This window comes from Arachis ipaensis, chromosome B1 (genome assembly GCF_059453495.1).
Source record: "Arachis ipaensis isolate K30076 ecotype BB chromosome B1, ASM5945349v1, whole genome shotgun sequence".
NCBI lineage: Eukaryota > Viridiplantae > Streptophyta > Magnoliopsida > Fabales > Fabaceae > Arachis > Arachis ipaensis.
Window position 1 is genome coordinate 136806075 of NC_142436.1, and position 17909 is coordinate 136823983.

The 17909-nt window shown below is 33.9% G+C and overlaps 1 protein-coding gene and 1 long non-coding RNA gene across 2 annotated transcripts; one reads left to right on the top strand and one right to left on the bottom strand.

Moving 5' to 3' along the window:
- Positions 1–8510: 8510 nt before the first annotated feature.
- Positions 8511–14344, bottom strand: LOC107612402 (uncharacterized). The gene is made up of 7 exons (XR_002347470.2): positions 14263–14344; positions 12738–13324; positions 12065–12469; positions 11307–11962; positions 10320–10443; positions 9029–9293; positions 8511–8689 (listed from the first exon to the last, which is right to left on the bottom strand). It is a non-coding gene; the product is annotated as an uncharacterized LOC107612402 (long non-coding RNA).
- Positions 14345–16800: 2456 nt separating this feature from the next.
- On the top strand, positions 16801–17595 carry LOC107612416 (uncharacterized). Its single transcript, XM_016314134.1, has one exon. It carries the CDS (start codon positions 16801–16803, stop codon positions 17593–17595), a length of 795 nt encoding a protein of 264 aa, XP_016169620.1.
- The last annotated feature ends 314 nt before the right edge of the window (positions 17596–17909 follow it).

The following is a 17909-nucleotide window of genomic DNA, read 5'->3' on the forward strand; positions in this document are numbered from 1 at the left end:
GTTAATGCTTGGTGGTTATTATTTTTGTACGACTTATTAAGAATGACGATTACATTTTGTATCAATTTGTGCATTTTGCATCATGGGTTGTTACTATTAACATATAATCACCACTATACTCATAATCCGCTACAGGGTGTAGCGGATTATGCACAAACGCCATTTGGTCATAAACCGCTACAGGGTGTAGCGGTTTATGAGTAATGCAGCCCTCAACGTAATCCGCGATAGCCTGTAGCGGATTACGTGCAAATTGAGTTCCGCTACAGGGTGTAGCGGATTATATACAGATGCGTTTGTTGCATTTGCGTCTGGAAATTGCCAATATTGTATTTGCGTAAAGGTTTTCCTCAATCATTTTGTTTGTGTAAATTGCCCTAAATTTTTATTTTTATTAATTTTTATGATATTTTTATTATTTTTTGTTTATATAAATTATTTTTTCTATCCTTTATTGTACTATATTTATGTTGTGTATAAATTTTTTTATTTGATTTTATTTATATAAATTTTATTTACTTTTTATTATAATTTTTTTGTTCATATAATATATGTTGTTGGTTGTGATTATTATATATTATGTTTGTATGAATTTTTTTTGTTTTTATTTTTTATTTTTATTGTACTTTTTACTGTACTTTATTTTTGTTTTTATTATATACTAATTATAAGTAACAAAGGGGTCATAAATAATAAAAATTTATAGTCCAAATGATACTAAATTAAAGAGTACTAACGACACAAAAATAAATTATAAAATATTTTTTTGTTTAATATTATAAAATATATAGTACTCTCTTTTATATTTTTATTTCTTATTGTTTTTTAGTTCATATGAATTTTTTTTATTATTTACTGTTCTTTATGTTTAATATGTAAAATGTCTTTTTTATTTTTATTTGACTTTATTTTTTACTTATTTTTATCATTGGCTTTTTTTATATTATTTTTTCAGTGTTCTAATCTCTCAGGCATGCTATTAATTTTTAAGGTATTCTTATTATTTCTTGTTCATATGAATTCTATTTTTTTCTCTTTTATGCACGGTGTTTATATCTTATACAAAGTTTATTTTATTTTTCTTATTTGATATAGTTCATATGAATTTTTTTTATCTTTTATTATATTTCTTTTATTCATATGATATATATTGTTGGTTTTATAAAATTTTTATCGTTTTTTATTTACGTGAGTTCTCGTTTTATATTTTTATTATACTTTATTTTTGTTTCGGCTGAAATTTTTTATTTTTTATTCGACTATGTAAAATTTATAATTATAATTCTCATATATTATATTTTATTGTAACTTTTTTTATAATATAGATTAATTGATCCCATTAAAAAAGACAAACTAAATAAAAAATTATTCATAAGTATTAACAAAATTATGAATGTTGGATGCCAAAAAAATTTTATAAAAATAAAATTATTGAAAGTACAGTATAAAAATAATATTAAATTAATATTCTCACATTATTACTTGAAATTTAAAAAAAGATAACATATTTGATTATATATATATATAATAGAATAATGAGTAACAATGAATCTCTAAAGACAAAAGCAGCATGGAACATGGAGACTACTAAACAATTTATTCAAGCATGTTTAGATCAAGTTGCTAAACAGCAACGTAATGGAACCACTTTTACAAAAAAAAGTTGGAAGGATGCTTTGTCTCAGTTTAATGAAAAAACTGGAAAACAATATAATAAGATTCAATTAAAAAATAAATGGGACAAGGAATGGTCATCATGGTACAAGCTTTTTAGCAAATAAATGGGTTTAGGATGGGATTATACTAAACATACCGTTGATGCACCAAATGAATGGTGGGAGAGAAAATAATTGGTACGTAATAACTTATTATTAAAGCAAAAATTTTAACTTTAATTTTGGTAATAAGTCTTGTGTTGATTAGTTGTACACATACAGGAAAATTCTTTATATGAAAAATTCAGAAATAAAGGACTTCTTTTTAAAGATGAGTTAACTATATTATTTAAAAAATGTTATGGCCAATAGCAAATTTGCTTGGGCTCCCTCATCTGGGATGTTACCTAGTGACATAGAAGAAGATGGTGATGGATATCGACCATACTTTGAGGAAGGTCATGTTGATATAGAAGAAGATTATGGAGATAGTGAAGAAGGTATAGGTGCTAGTGTGGGAGTTAGTTCTGAATTTCAACACATAAATCTTAGCTCTTCTCAAGAAAATAATAGTAAAAAGAGTACGGAAAAAAGAAAGAGAGATATGGTTTGTGAAACAACAAAAAGAAAAAAATTTTAAAGTCCCTACCTCAAAGCAAATTGTAGATGCAATAAGTAGAATTGCCTTTGCATCTGAATCACGCTCAACTATTGTGTCCACATTTCTAGTACCCGGTGCATCTATTGGGGAAGTAATGGCTGAGATTCAAAAGATGGAAATGATCATTAGTGATTCCGATTTTCATAGTTGTTGTTGTCAACTAATGATGTTTAAATTTGCTAGAGAAATGTTTGTATCCTTAAAAGGATATGATCAAAGATTGTTGGATTGGCTCAAACATGCAGCATATAATCCACTACCATTCATGCAAAATTATTTTTTTTTTGTGATTTTCATGCAAAACTAGTTAAGTTATTATTGTACTCCATTTTAATTTGTCCATGAATTTTTTGTTATGCTAGGACTTACAATAGAAAAATTTGTGTGTTGCTTATTTATCATTTTATAATATAATGTTTGTGATACTTAATTATTGTTCTTATTATATATAATTTATTTCTTAGCTTGGTATTGATAAGAATTTATTTATATTTTTATGTAGGACTTAATTTTTGTTAATTAATTTGGAATGAACATGGAGTATTTGTTTGAAGAGTATGAAAAGGAACAACATGAAGAATCAAAATTACTTTCCATTCTAGAAGAAGAAACAGTTGAAATTGAAAATATTTCTGCATTAATTGGTCAATATGCAGTCAATTATTTGTCCAAAAAATCATGCAGAACTAGTGAACAAACATGTTATTTATGGGGGCAAGAAATTTTATGTGGCCATGGCATTCGTTGTTATGAAATGTTTCGGATGGAAAAACATATTTTTTTTTAATTTTGTGATGAATTAGTTGAATAAGGATTAAAATGTACAAGACAAATGGGAGTTCAGGAAATAGTTGCAATGTTCTTAAATACGGTTGGTCATGGAGTGGGTAATAGGATGATATAAGAAAGATTTCAACATTCTGAAGAGACAGTAAGTAGACATTTTCATGAGGTATTGGTTGCTTGCTTGAGATTATCTATTAAATATATTAAGCCATCGGATCCTAAGTTTCAGAATGTTCATAGCAAAATAAAAAATGACCAACGATATTGGCCATTTTTTAAAAATGCTATAGGAGCAATTGATGGTACTCATATCCCATGTGTGGTTAGCCCAAGTGATCAACCCAAATTTATTGGAAGAAAATGATATCCAACACAAAATATAATGGCGGTATGTGATTGGGACATGTGCTTTATTTTTGCTTTACCTGGATGGGAAGGCACTGCGCATGATGCTCGTGTATTTGATAATGCTATTACAACTCCTACCATGAATTTTCCGCATCCTCCTCCAGGTTAATTTTTATCATTTTCTTACAAATAAACTATATTTACTTGGTTATCATGTAACTAATTTTTTCCTCATTAGGTAAATATTATTTGGTAGATGCCGGTTATCCAACACCGAAAGGATATATTGGTCCATATAAATGTGAGCGCTATCATCTTTCAGATTTTAGGCGTTCTTCTGGATTTACAAATCATAATGAAGTATTTAATTATTATCACTCAAGCTTAAGATGCACAATAGAAAGGAATTTTGGAGTGTGAAAAAATAGATTTGCTATCTTGCGACACATGCCCAAGTTCAAAATTGAAACTCAAGTGCAGATAGTGTGTGCAACAATGGCTATTCATAATTTTATTAGAAGATATTCTGAAATAGATACTAAGTTTAATCAATATGAACATGCAAACATTCTTGATGGAGAAGATAATAGTTATGTTGGTGAAAGCTCAGATCAAACTCTAACCATTAGCTCTTCTGTAGAAATGGACCGTGTTCGAGATTTGATTAGGGATCAAATTATTAATCACATGCAGTAAAAATAATAGTGTTCTTATGTATTAATTTTGTATAAGATATTATTTTTTATGTATTTCATTAGTGTTTTATCTTTTAATTTAATATTTATTAGTATTTTTATGTATTAAAATATATTTTGTCAATTTTTATATGTTACTTTAATTTAGTAAGTAAATATTAACTTTATTATAAAATGGGTTAATAAGATTTTCAACTATCTAAAGTAAAATAATAGAATAATATAAAAAATTATTTTAATTGATGTCTCTTTTAGTAATTTTTCATCTAAAAGTAATTTTGAGTAGTATAATCCAAACAACATTTATTTTACTATAATCCATTTTGACATAAAGATTGCCAAACATAAATCACGTTAATACAAACTTACTTTTCATCAAAATCAAGTTTGCAAAATCAATTCTATGCAAACTCCCGTTTGCAAACTGTAATCCAAACACACACTTAGTGGCCAGCGCAATGTCTTCCTTAAAAGGACTAATGTGCAAACATTAAAGCCACGAAATAAAATAGATAATTGGGTTAGTAACACAAAATATTTTATTTAGTATAAAGTATTTATTTTATTCTTGAATTATTTGATTATTAATTGTTTGCTTTGCTTGTATCAAGGTGGTCAATTATTATTGATGCATGCTTAATGAGTTACCACAAACAAAATTCAAGAAAGATATATATTACATGAATTCAGACTCAATGGTAAAAAATTTTATTATGTATCTCTTCGTTTTTTTATTTGACAGATTTTGTTCTATTCTAATTTAGATCAATTTGATTTTAATTGCGGTTATTGAGTTTTTATAAAGATGGGCAAGGTGGGAAGAGCTCTACATCAGCTGACATATCTAGGATTCCTAATTTTATCAAAATTAGGATGCGAGGAAAAAAACTTATTTTCTTACCTTTTTGCCATAACCGTCATTGGTGGTTATACGCATTAGATGTTTGTAATAACAAGTTTTACGTCCTCGACCCGTTGTACATATCTTAGACTGCTGAACGGGATGAAATAGATCAATATGTTGTAAGTTTATTTTGTTATAACAACTTTTATTTAGGTCTTGATATTTGATTATCATATAACTTTGACAATTTCATAACATTTTTTAACAGGAAAGTTATCTTGACAACATGTTAGGAATTGCGGATCCTGCATATGTTCAAGCCCCCTCAACTCCAACAATTGAATATCTGAACATACCCAAACAACCAAATTTGCATGATTGTGGTTTGTTTGTAATGAAATGGATGGAATTGTGGCATGGCTTCTGATAGTTCCCACAATTCCATTCATTTCATTACAAACAAACCACAATCATGAAAATTTGGTTGTTTGGGTGTCCAGATATTCAATTATTGGAGTTGAGGAGGTTTGAACATATGCAGGATCCGCAATTCCTAACATATTCTCAAGATAACTTGCCTGTTAAAAAATGTCCTGAAATTGTCAAAGTTATATGATAATCAAATATCAAGACCTAAATAAAAGTTGTTATAAAAAAATAAACTTACAACATATTGATCTATTTCATCCCGTTCAGCAGTCTAAGATGTGTACAACAGATCGAGGACGTAAAATTTGTTATTACAAATATCTAATGCATATAACCACCAATGATGGTTATGGTAAAAAGGTAAGAAAACAAGTTTCTTCCTCGCATCCTAATTTTGATAAAATTAGGGATCCTAGATATGTCAGCTGATGTAGAGCTCTTCTTACGTTGCCCATCTTTATAAAAACTCAATAACTGCAATTAAAATCAAATTGATCATAAATTAGAATAGAACAAAATCTGTCAAATAAAAAAACGAAGAGATACATAATAAAATTTCTTACCACTGAGTCTGAATTCATGCAATATATATCTTTCTTGAATCTTGTTTGTGGTAACTCATTAAGCATGCGTCAATAATAGTTGACCACCTTGATACAAGCAAAGCAAACAATTAATAATCAAATAATTCAAGAATAAAATAAATACTTTATACTAAAAAAAATATTTAGTGTTACTAACCTAATTATCTATTTCATTTCGTGTCTTTAATGTTTGCGCATTAGTTCTTTTAAGGAAGAGATTGCGTTGGCCACTAAATGTTTCCACAATCTTCTCTTCATCTTTCCTTTTGTCCATCACCCACTCGTATAATTTTTCAATCATATTAGCATCCAATACTAATTCCTCAACAATTAGTTCTGACACCTCTATTGACACATCTGTTGTTTGATTAGGCATGGTATCTTTGAACCCAACACTTGTTGGGTTGGAACATCAATTGAATCCAAGGTCATAGTTGTTAGAGGTGTTGGAGGTGCTGGAGGTGTTGGAGGAAATTCAACTCCAAGGTCGAAGGTAGGCATTGATGGTGAGTGTGTTTTCTTTTCATTCCGGCTGTAGATAATACACGGAAAAGCAAGGATGTAATCAAACTACAAACATATTTGCGATTTATATTTCATGAAGATTTAGATTGTACTATGGGAAGGATAATCAAACTCGTTAGTCATTTATAATCAAACTCAGTAAACATGTATAATCAAACACAATAGTCAAATATAGCACTAAACCTGAGCATAATCAAACTGAGCAAACACATATAATCAAACTCAACAATCAAATATAGCACTGAACCTGAATATAATCAAACTCAGCAGTCAAATATAGCACTGAACCTGATTATAATCAAACTCGGTAAGCATGTATAATCAAACTCAGACTCAGTAGTCAAATATAGCACTAAACATGAGTATAATCAAACTTTAAAAATATGTATAATCAAACTTAGAGTATAATCAAACTTTGTAAATATGTAAACATGTATAATCAAAGGAAGCAAGTAATTATTAATTTTTAACATCATGTACGAAAGTGAATGTAGTATACATGAGTGCTGAAAAGTCAAAATAGAGAATGATGGGAATGCCAAACTAACTTACTTTTCATTGGAATTTGTGTTTGCTCCTCATTCTGGCTTCTTTTCTCTCTTTGATTTTGTAGAGTCTTCTTGCCTCAATTCCTTTTTGTCCTTATTAGGACTGTCTACCATTTTTCTCTTTCCATTTTGTTGTTTTTTTACTTTGGTTGATTTTGCAGAATCTTCTTGCCTCGATTCTTTTTTATCCTTCTTAGGGCTGTCTACCACTTTTATCTTTTCACTTTGCTCTTTTTCCACTTTGGTAGCCTCTTTCACAACGCTTTTCTTTGGTCGAACTGGCCTTTTAGGCATATGTTGCTCTTCCTTTGACCTAACCAGCCTCTATAAGACATGCATAATTAGTAAAAATTCATTCATTATGGATAGAAAATGAAATTTTAGAGAGCGGACAATGTAAGTATCGATGAACTTTTTCTTTCTAATGCTATTTGGGTAGAAATGAGTTTCTTTGTCCAATGGGAAAGCCAAGGCAGTTGTGGTTCTTTCTCAAAATCAAATGGTCCATATTTTTTCTTATGGAAGTATAAAATCTGAATTCAATTAATTAAAGTTATATTATAATCAAACATGCTTTAGATAATAGTCAAAGAAATTAAGAGTGGCAAAACGGGTCGAGCCCGTCGAGCCAATCCGCTAAACCCGCTAAAAAAGGCGGGTCGGGCTAGGATTTGGAGCCCGCCAAATTAAAAAAGCCCGCCAAACCCGCACCGCCAAATTGGCGGGTTTTGGCGGGGCGGGGCGGGCCGGTCCGCCGGGCCGAAGATTTTTATTTTTCTTTTTTTTTTATTAAATAAAAGTGTGATTACTATTATAAAATTAATAATTATAGAATTTTTAAACACTTTTTTTTTATTTTTTGTTTTTATTCTTCTTTTAGTTATTAACTTTATTTATTTTATTTTACAATTTTGTATATATGCTCAAATTATGTGACTTATTTTTTAAAATAAAGATGATTCTATTGATAAATATTATTTTGAACAATTTTATTGAAGTTAAAAATTAAAAAAAAAAATAAAAAATTATATTATAATTTGACTATTTTTTATTTGTATTTATTTTTTAATTATTATTTTTTGGTTAATTTTAATGAATTTTATTTAAAAAAAATAAAAAAGCGGGCTAGCCCGCCAACCCGCCAATCCGCCATAAAGCGGGGCGGGCTAGCATTTTGAACCCATTTTAGTTGGCGGGGCGGGCCTAGGCGGGGCGGGGCGGGTTGGGCGGGCCGACCCGCTTTGCCACCCCTAAAAGAAATATTAGTTTAAATGAAAAATACCTGAAGCACATATATGCACCAATTCAAACTTGACACCACTCCTTCTTTAAAGTTGTTAACTCCATCAGCAAGGCCATCAACAATGCATCTAATCCAATTGTACTTCATTAGATTATCAATATCAATTACAAATGGAAAAATTTTATCCCGAGTTATTGTTGTATTTATTGATAACAAAAATGTTATAAATGCATACAACGAAAAAGCTCTCCTAAATCTGGGACCCCCTCTTGGATTTTCTAACATGATTTGTCTCAAAGCATTTGGACTTTTTTTCTTGAACTCTAAAAGCATGGGCTCATGCTCTTTAGTTACATCCTTGAATGGGTCACCTATTTTAAAGAAAATAATGAGAAACATGATTATAATCAAACTCGGTAAATATGTATAATCAAACTCAGTAGTCAACATGATAATCAAACTCAGCATAGCACGATATTTTTAACATCAATAGCTTCAATATGTAAAAAGTTCAACAAGCAAGTCATCAATAATGCAAGATTCAGATTCAATATATAGTTATACTCCTATACCAATCAAGTGATATTAAAAATCAAATTTAATAGCAACATAATGAAGGATCTTAAAACATGTTATACAGCATGTTTGATTTTATACAGTAAATCCTAATTAATAAAACCAAAGGATCTTAAAGAAATTTTAATTATTACCGTATACATGGAATCCAAAGACAGCTGCAACTGAATCCCAAGTAACATCTACTTTTCCTATCGGAGTGAGAAGATGAAATTTGGAGGGATTATAGGCATTTGCAAGGGCCAAAATCAAATCATGGTTTAAATTCTCCTTGGGAATACCCAAGAGAGATCCAAAACCCATTGCTCGGATTTCGTTGCGTTACCCATCATTCAAATAATCAGAAGAAAGTGTCGCTAACAAGTTTGGTGCGCTTCTCGTGTCAACATATATATAGCACTACATGAATGAAAATAGTAATCATATTCTAATCAAATCATAGATATAAAGTAGTAGCGTGCTCAGTTTCAATTCAAATTAGCAACTTGCAATTAGTTAAAATAATAAACATTTCAGTAAGGCAATAATGTAACATCTATATGAATAACATTGTAATCAAACTATGTAGTTGCTATATAGAATGAGAATAGTAGAATACTGAATCTCCCCTTTTCCCTTCTTATTAATTACCATTACTGCATTGCAGGAAAAAAAAAAGGATTAGATTAGAGTTCCTATTAGTGACACATTTTCTTATTAATTACCGTTACTAACACTTAATTTTTAGACCATGTTGACTATATATAACAAGAAGGAATGCTGTTTCTTGAATTTTGACAACCTAATTGATGATGAATTGGTTTCCAACTAAAAGGACCTGCAGATTCTTCGTGCTTCTTTATTAATTGATTAATTAATTAATTTTAAACTTTAATAATTAATTATTAATAAGCGCTTAGCTTGTGACCTAGTGTTAATAATCAACCAGACCTATGTAAGACTAGTGTTGGAGGTTACTGTGAATAATGTTTTTACTTTATTAGTGCAATGCAGCTAGATATAGATCATGGACACAATGATAGCAACTTTATTGGAAACCCAGAATTATAGGTCAAACTTTGAAAGTTGCAAGTTAATCACCCGAAAAGACCAATAATTGGAGCAAATGCAACTCACACTTCTCTTTACTGCACACACACAGTAGCAATGTATCATGCTTGGGAATCATCAGTTACAGTATGTGTTAGCTAAAGTGGCAAAATAAAAGATTTGAACTCAACACTGCATTCAGTGGGTATTATTTCTGAAATTCAGAGATAATAATCAAACACTAAAATACAGCATGTGTTAGCTAAAGTGGCATATGATTCATTGTGTAAACTAATATTTAGTAATGCACTCTGCATAATAAAATCAAAGCATGCAAAGACCTTATCAAATGAAAAAAAAATCTAGCATAAAAGATAAAAAATAAAGACAAAATACCTTTCTCCACTCCATCTCCTTCGAAGTCTTTTGGTTACATTTTTCTTTTATTTTCTTTGGTATCCCTGTTTTCTGGTTCTCTTTCTACTCGTTTTGGTGTAGTCTTCTTTCGCATATTTCAAAACTAGCAAATTAAACAATCAAAATCCAATCAAATTCAAAAATAAAAAAAGTTAAAACTCAATAATCAAATATCAAGTATGCTATAATCAAACATGCTGTAATATCATGTTTTAAAAGTTGAGCATAATCAAATAGACTCCAAATCATATCACAAAATTCAGTTGTAATCAAACATGCTGTAGATATCACATTTGTTTAAGTCTGAAAAAAATGGAGACTTAGAAATTAAGGCATGAATATCCATGCCGAGTTTAAGCCTAGTTGGACCTCCGTCTTGGCAAGCTCGAAGGGCACTGCCAATGGCATAGTGATTTGGCATGAGGCCAGCAAAAATCATCTCTTTGAATAAAATACAAGCGTCATCAGGCATGCCATTTTGTGCATATCCTGAATTCAAACAAGACCAGGAAACAGTGTTTTCTTTGGGGCATTTCAGCAAACAGCTTCCGCGCACAAAACAAATTGCCAATTCTGACATAAATGTTGACAAGAGTATTGGATATGAAAACATCCAACTATGCTATAATATAATTTTAAAAAACTGAGCATAATCAAACTCATTCAGTGTAATAATCAAACATACTCCAACTCATATCACAAAAATCCAGTTATAATCAATTAATAGTCTACTAATAATCAATTGTTAAAATTAGCATACTGAGACTTCAATTCAAAACCCTAACTTAAATATTTTTAGTACAAAATATGCACAACACAAATTCATTTATAGAAACTCAAAATGACAAAAAAAAATGTAGTCGAAGAAGTTGATAGATGTTGGAAACGAACAAGAAAAATGCCGTCAAAGAAGATGATGGAATAAAACAAGAATAATGCATAACCAAACAAGGAATAGAAATTTACCTTACAGAATCAAACAAGAAAAATGCAGTCGATGAAATTCGTGCTTGAGACAGAGAGCACCACGCCCGAGACAGAGGAAGGAGAATCGCAACCGCGCCTGAAAGAGAGCAAAGAAGAATTGTGCCACCCAAGAGAGAGGGAAGGAGAATCATGTCGCCGGAGAGAGGGGGAAGGAAAATCACCGTTGAGAATGAGGATGAGGAACGAGTCGCGTCGGAGAGTGAGAGTGAGAGTAAGGTAAGGAGAAAGAAGAACGTTGTTTCAGCGCGTGAGAGTAAGGTTGGGAGTGAGGTTTTTATTTTTAATTTTTGAATTTTGTATTTTGTATTGTATATGTATATAAATACGGTGGCTGAAAATAGTGGCTGAAAGTGGTGTGCATGTTTAGCACAACCGAAACTGTTTTTCAATAGCAGTGGCAGTAGCACAAGGGATAATGGTATTGAAACTGGCAACATCCAATTCATATTCTTGTTGAGCTTTATTTGCAAGACAATTGTCATATTGTGTTACAAATTGTTGCAAGTTGCTCTTTGAGGTTAGGTAGCCTTTTATAAACGCATGCATGCTTTCACTCCTTTGAGTGCTACGCATGCCTGCCCAAAAACTGTTACTAAGAAAAATAGTGACCTACCTGTCACGTTCTTCGTACAAATCTGAAACCATAAAATGGACATAATCAAACTTGTAAGGCATATTGATTAATAAATGATAAATAAACAAACAGTATATATAAGATAATCAAACTGATAAAATACCTGCTAACCAATTATTATCATGCAAACTAAATCTGTTGATAAAATCAATCCAAGAGCTCTCAAATGCTTCCTTAGACCTAGAATCCCATACAATATATGTCATATCAGCACTAATCTCGTTAAATTGCTTGCATGCTCCTATTTTTTTTGAAATTTTCTTCATGATATGCCAAATACACCATCAATGTTGTCTCATTGGCAACAACTTTTTCAATGGCATTCCGCAAAACTTTGCATTGATCCGTCAATATGTCAATAGGCGGCTTGCCACCCATACATCGTATCCAACAATTAAATAACCAAACAAAGGAACTCTCTTCTTCGCATAAAAGAAGAGCGCAACCAAGTAGCAATGATTGGCCATGGTGGTTAACCCCAACAAATGAGGCAAAAGGCATATCATACCTATAATAAAAACAAGAGAACATAATCAAACTGACTAAATCAAACAATCAAACTTAGTATATCATGCAGAGCAGCAGTAGCAAATTCATTCTATTCTACCTATCCCTATACATCAAACATATGCAAAAATAAGAGTACATAATCAAACTCAGTATATCATGCACAGCAGCAACAAATTCATTCTATTCTACCTATCCTTATCCATCAAACACATGCAAAAACCAAAGTATATATAATTAACTTGAAATATATAATTGTGGTGTCGTACCTATTTGTTAGGTACGTCGTATCAAAGCTCACAACGTCCCCAAAGTGCTCATAAGCAGTACGACTTCTAGCATCAGCCCAAAAAGCATGCTCTATGTGATGTTGCTCATCCAATTTAACTTTGTAAAAGAAGTTGCAGTTTTATTGTTGCATCCGATGAAAATACTGCATTAACGATTGCTCATCCCCCTCCTCTTGTATGACTCTGACACTTTTTGCTACATGATTCCGAAGATCTTTTTCAGTAAAAGTTAATTTATCATAGCCACCAGTAGCAGTTGCTAAACTCTGATATGTGTTTCTCATTGTAACACTAGCTTAATCAATGATCTTAGCTATCCGTTTGGCATGCAAGCTTAGTTCCCTATTCTTTCTTAGGGTCTTTGCCATGCTAGGACTAATAGCATGGTTGTGCTGGATATTCACAAAGGTTAACACATATTCCATCTTCTTATCCCTTTTCACAATAATCCTAACTTTATAATTTTTCTCGAAAGGATTTGTCTTCTTTAATGGATCAATTTTTTATCTTCGATAACCAATTCTAGAACATACAGAGGAGAATGCCATTCCTATGCTTGGAACAACCTAAAACATAGATAATAAAAAATTTAAAATTAAATCAGGTATAAAAACGCTCTCAATTTTCTATGAATAAACAAGACAAATTAGTTGTCAAGCATTGAACCTGAATATAATCAAATTCAGTAGTCAAATATAGCACTAATCTTGAATATAATCAAATTCAGTAAACATCATAATCAAACTCAATAGTCAAATATAACACTAAACCCCAACACATTCATAGAATCAACATCATCATCTAATCTAAGTAAATGCAGAAATTTCAAATATGCAAACTACCAATTTGACTACAATCCAGGAGCTAAACATTTTTTTCATTACACAAATTTATAACATAAATTTTTCAGGATATAATCACACAACGTACATGATGTAAAAGGATCTAAATGACATAATGAAGCCACATATCAGAAGCATAAGCCTAAGATAACAAGAACAAAAAACCCTAAGATATAATAAAAAAATTAAAATCAAATCAAGAATAAAAAATTAACATATGAAGTAAATTAAATACAAACCTCATCATTCGAGTTTATGGATTCCATTGAATCAAAATTTATAATCAAAACCCTAAGATAACAAGAACCAAAAATAGCGCAAAGCAAAGCAAAGGGCACCGTGGAGAAGAAAAGAAAGTGAGAAGTGAGATTGGTGCAATCGAAGAGAAGTAAAAAGTGAGGTTGGCGCAATCGAAGAGAAGAGAATTGAGGTGCATGCAATGAAACCCTTTTTGCAAGAAGAGAAGAAAGCACAAGAGGTGAGGTGAGAGAGTGGCTGAAAGGTAACGTATAAATAGCATTTTCCTTGATTTTGTTAGATTCTATTACATAATTCATAATAAATCACAAGGATTTTTTGACAATATCATAAAAAAGAGACACCTTAACAAATCATAAGGATTTTATGACAATATCATAAAAAAGGGACACCTTTGCACTAACCTGTATTAGAGGTAAAAGGTTCTTCATTAACCTCAATTGACCAGGTGCAGGTTAAAACTCACCATACTTCACTTGATCTTAGTCCGAAAACCGGGAAGGATATGCTTTAATATTTTTTCTTTTATACTAAAACCCCATCTCTTTCTGCGTGCTCTTCTCGATGTAAGACTAACCAGACTAAACCTTCTAAACTATAAGTGTAGTGCCAAGAGCTTTTTTCCGCATGCAATGCATTTGTCGTCCAAAATTGCTGTGCCTCTGACAAAAACATTGATTGAAAAGTGAAAAACATTGCTAAATGCCTAAATCCTTCATCAAGGTTTACTTAGTTAACTCATACTACAAGTACCCAGCTAGACAAAACAGTGCAACAGGAAAATAAAATTCAGAATTCGTGTTATATGGGATAATTTTCACACCCATAATGTAACATCCCAAATTTAAGAACTATTTTAAATATCTAATTTTGTTTATTAAAGCTTTTTGTATGCGTTTTGTGATATCTTTCTTATTTTTTCATAAGTTTCATTAATATAATAACATATGCTTTTCAGTTAGTTTATTATCATATAAATAACCACAATAAGACAATTAACACGGTTCTAAAAACATGCGAGTTATTGCTTTATGTAATCAATCTTCGGTTCCTCATGGATGTTATCTTCGTGTTTGTTATCATTGGAGCACATGTTGAAAGATAATTTGCAATTAAACCATTTTGACTTATTACAGGCAATTTTTTAAGTTAAATTTAGACAATATAATGATCCTTTTTGCAAGTAAGTTACATCTCATCAATCTGTCAAAAAAAGGTTACATCTCATCAACATTAATTTTTCACATCATTCACACCTGAAAAATGGCATCTTAATACATGCCAAAAGTATATTGAAGCGAATATCGTACATGCAATTTATAAACCCATCCTACAGAAAATGTTAAGGATAAGTGGCAGGGCAAATTATAGAAAAGTCAAAAGTCATTAAACAATGACTTCTTAATACTAAAGTCATAAGTTGTTTATATTAACAACTTAGGAATTAACATAGGATGAAGACCATGTAAAACGATAAAAAAAGGAATGCAAAATAGCAACTCTAAAGCACAAGTATACTATGACTTCTAAGGCATGAGTTTAACAATGGTAAGTGAATTCTAATCTAATGAACTCCCTTTGTTGCACTGTTGGTAAGTGAATGTCAATGTCAGCAGCAATAGTGCCTGTTAAGAAAAATCAGTTTATAGCAAGCATTTCAGACCAAATATTTCAAAAAGTAGGTGTAATCGTATATGATGAGCTAAATTTTGAAAAGCAAATAACAAGAATTATTACTATAATATAAAACTATCCTATGCTGAAATTCTTTTAGTTAGATTAGATTTAGACAGTAAAATGATCCTGTTGCAAGTTATTTCTCATCAACATCAAATTTTCACAGCATTTCCACCCACAAAACAGCCTCTTAATACATGCAAAGTAGAGTGAAGTTAATATCGTATATGTTACGGCCTGGCCCAGACTGAATGTGGGCCGGCCCGACCCGGGCGCCACCCGACCCGGACAATTAGTAACAAGGCGCCCGATTGCCGACCCAGACACGCGTCCCTGACAGCTTCGCTACAGCTGTGCGAGGGAGGTCTCGAAGAAGATGGACCTGCCCTTGCAGGGCCCACCTCTGACACGGTATAAATAGGGAAGGACCTGCCCTTCCCCCAAGGTACGTCACATACCACCCAACCTTTACTCGCCTGCACATTTCACTGACTTGAGCGTCGGAGTGTCTTTACAGGTGACACCCCCCTCTACATCCGAAGAGCTCGGGACTCTGCCTATCCTCAACTCAGAGACGTGCGACCAGACGACTTCCCCTTCTTTGATCAAGGTATCAACCCAACCCATCCGGTATCCGACCTACCGAACATTGGCGCGTCTGTGGGGAGCTAGTCGCCTGGATGGACGTTGTTTTGGGAGAGACAGGCCGCGAGACCGAGCGCAGAGGGGAACCCTCCGCGATTTCTCCCCGACCGTGCACGAGGTCCCCTCCGAGACGTACCACCCGATCTCTCGAAAGACGCCCTTTCGGGGGAACTGGCGACAACCATGCCAGAATAATGCAGGAACTACGCCACAGGATGCAAGACTTGGAACGCCGGCTAGCAGACCGGGAACACGACCAGCACACCCCAGACTAAAGCCACTCTCGTTCTCACTCAAGGAGCCATTCCAGACGCACAGCCAGCCCTCAGGCTGAATCCGAGAGCGCCGGGGAAAGAGGACGCGTGAGAAGACGCCACGACCCCCTCATCTACACCAGGCACGAAAGGCGGCATACCACAGATCGCAACCACGAGGAGACTCGTCAGGAGGACGACGAAGGGAGAACAACGAGAACGCGGGGACCCGTGATAATGGGAGCGACCCCATTTCACCGTTCCATCCTCGAGGTCCGGCTGCCAAAACACTTTGACAAGCCAACGGACATGAGGTATGACGGAATGTAAGACCCGCTGGAACACCTCACGGCCTTTGAGGCCAGGATGAACTTGGAGGGAGTGGGAGATGAGGTAAGGTGCCACACTTTCCCGGTCACCCTGGCGGGACCTGCAATACGGTGGTTCAACAACCTTCCGCAAGGCTCGGTGACCAGTTTTGTGGACATCAGCCACACCTTCTTAGCCCAATTCACGACTAGAATTGCAAAAGCAAAACACCCAATCAACCTGCTTGGAGTGGCCCAGCGGCCCAGAGTGCCGACCAGGAAATACCTAGACCGATTCAACGACGAGTGCCTGGAAATAGATGGGCTGACGGACTCAGTTGCAAGCTTGTGCCTAACAAACGGGCTCCTGAACGAGGACCTCAGAAAGCACCTCACCACGAAGCCGGTGTGGACCATGCAGGAGATCCAATGTGTAGCCAAGGAGTACATCAACAACGAAGAAGTTAGCCAAGTCGTGGCTGCCAACAAACGGCAGCCCTCTTACAACCAAGACCAGCACCGCAGGAGCAGAGAAGGACAAAAGGAACACGCCAGGGACGGCGGTCCGAGCAAGGCACCCAGACCGTTTCCTCGTGTCGGGAAGTTCACCAATTACACTCCCCTCACCGCACCAATCATGGAAGTTTATCAACAAATCGCCGAAAAGGGGATCTTGTCGAAGCCTCGACCACTAAAAGAACGAACAGAGGGAAACCGAAGCCTCTACTGTGACTATCACAAGGGCTATGGGCACAAGACACAGGATTGCTTCGACCTAAAGGACGCATTAGAACAAGCGATCAGGGATGGAAAGCTAGCTGAATTCTCCCACCTCATTAGAGAGCCGAGATGACGGAATCACGACCACGACGGCGAAGACAGGACTCAGGCAGCAAAGCGACGCCAAGAACCGGAGGGCGACGACCAAGGCCTCACCATAGTGAACGTAGTAACAGCTAGGAATGCGGCACCTAGATCAAGGTCGGCGCATAGGAAAGACGCCAAAGTTCTGGCGGTCTCCTCGTCCTCTGCACGAAGCGCGAGGAAGCACCCACCCATTTCATTCGGCCCAGAGGATCAATGGTTCGACGACGTCGGAGAAAGCCCTCCCATGGTCATAACGGCCAGAGTAGAAACCGGTCTCGTCAAGCGAATCCTTGTAGATAC

Excerpts from the sequence above, each read along its gene's own strand:
- LOC107612416 (XM_016314134.1), top strand. The coding sequence starts at position 16,801 with ATGAACTTGGAGGGAGTGGGAGATGAGGTAAGGTGCCACACTTTCCCG.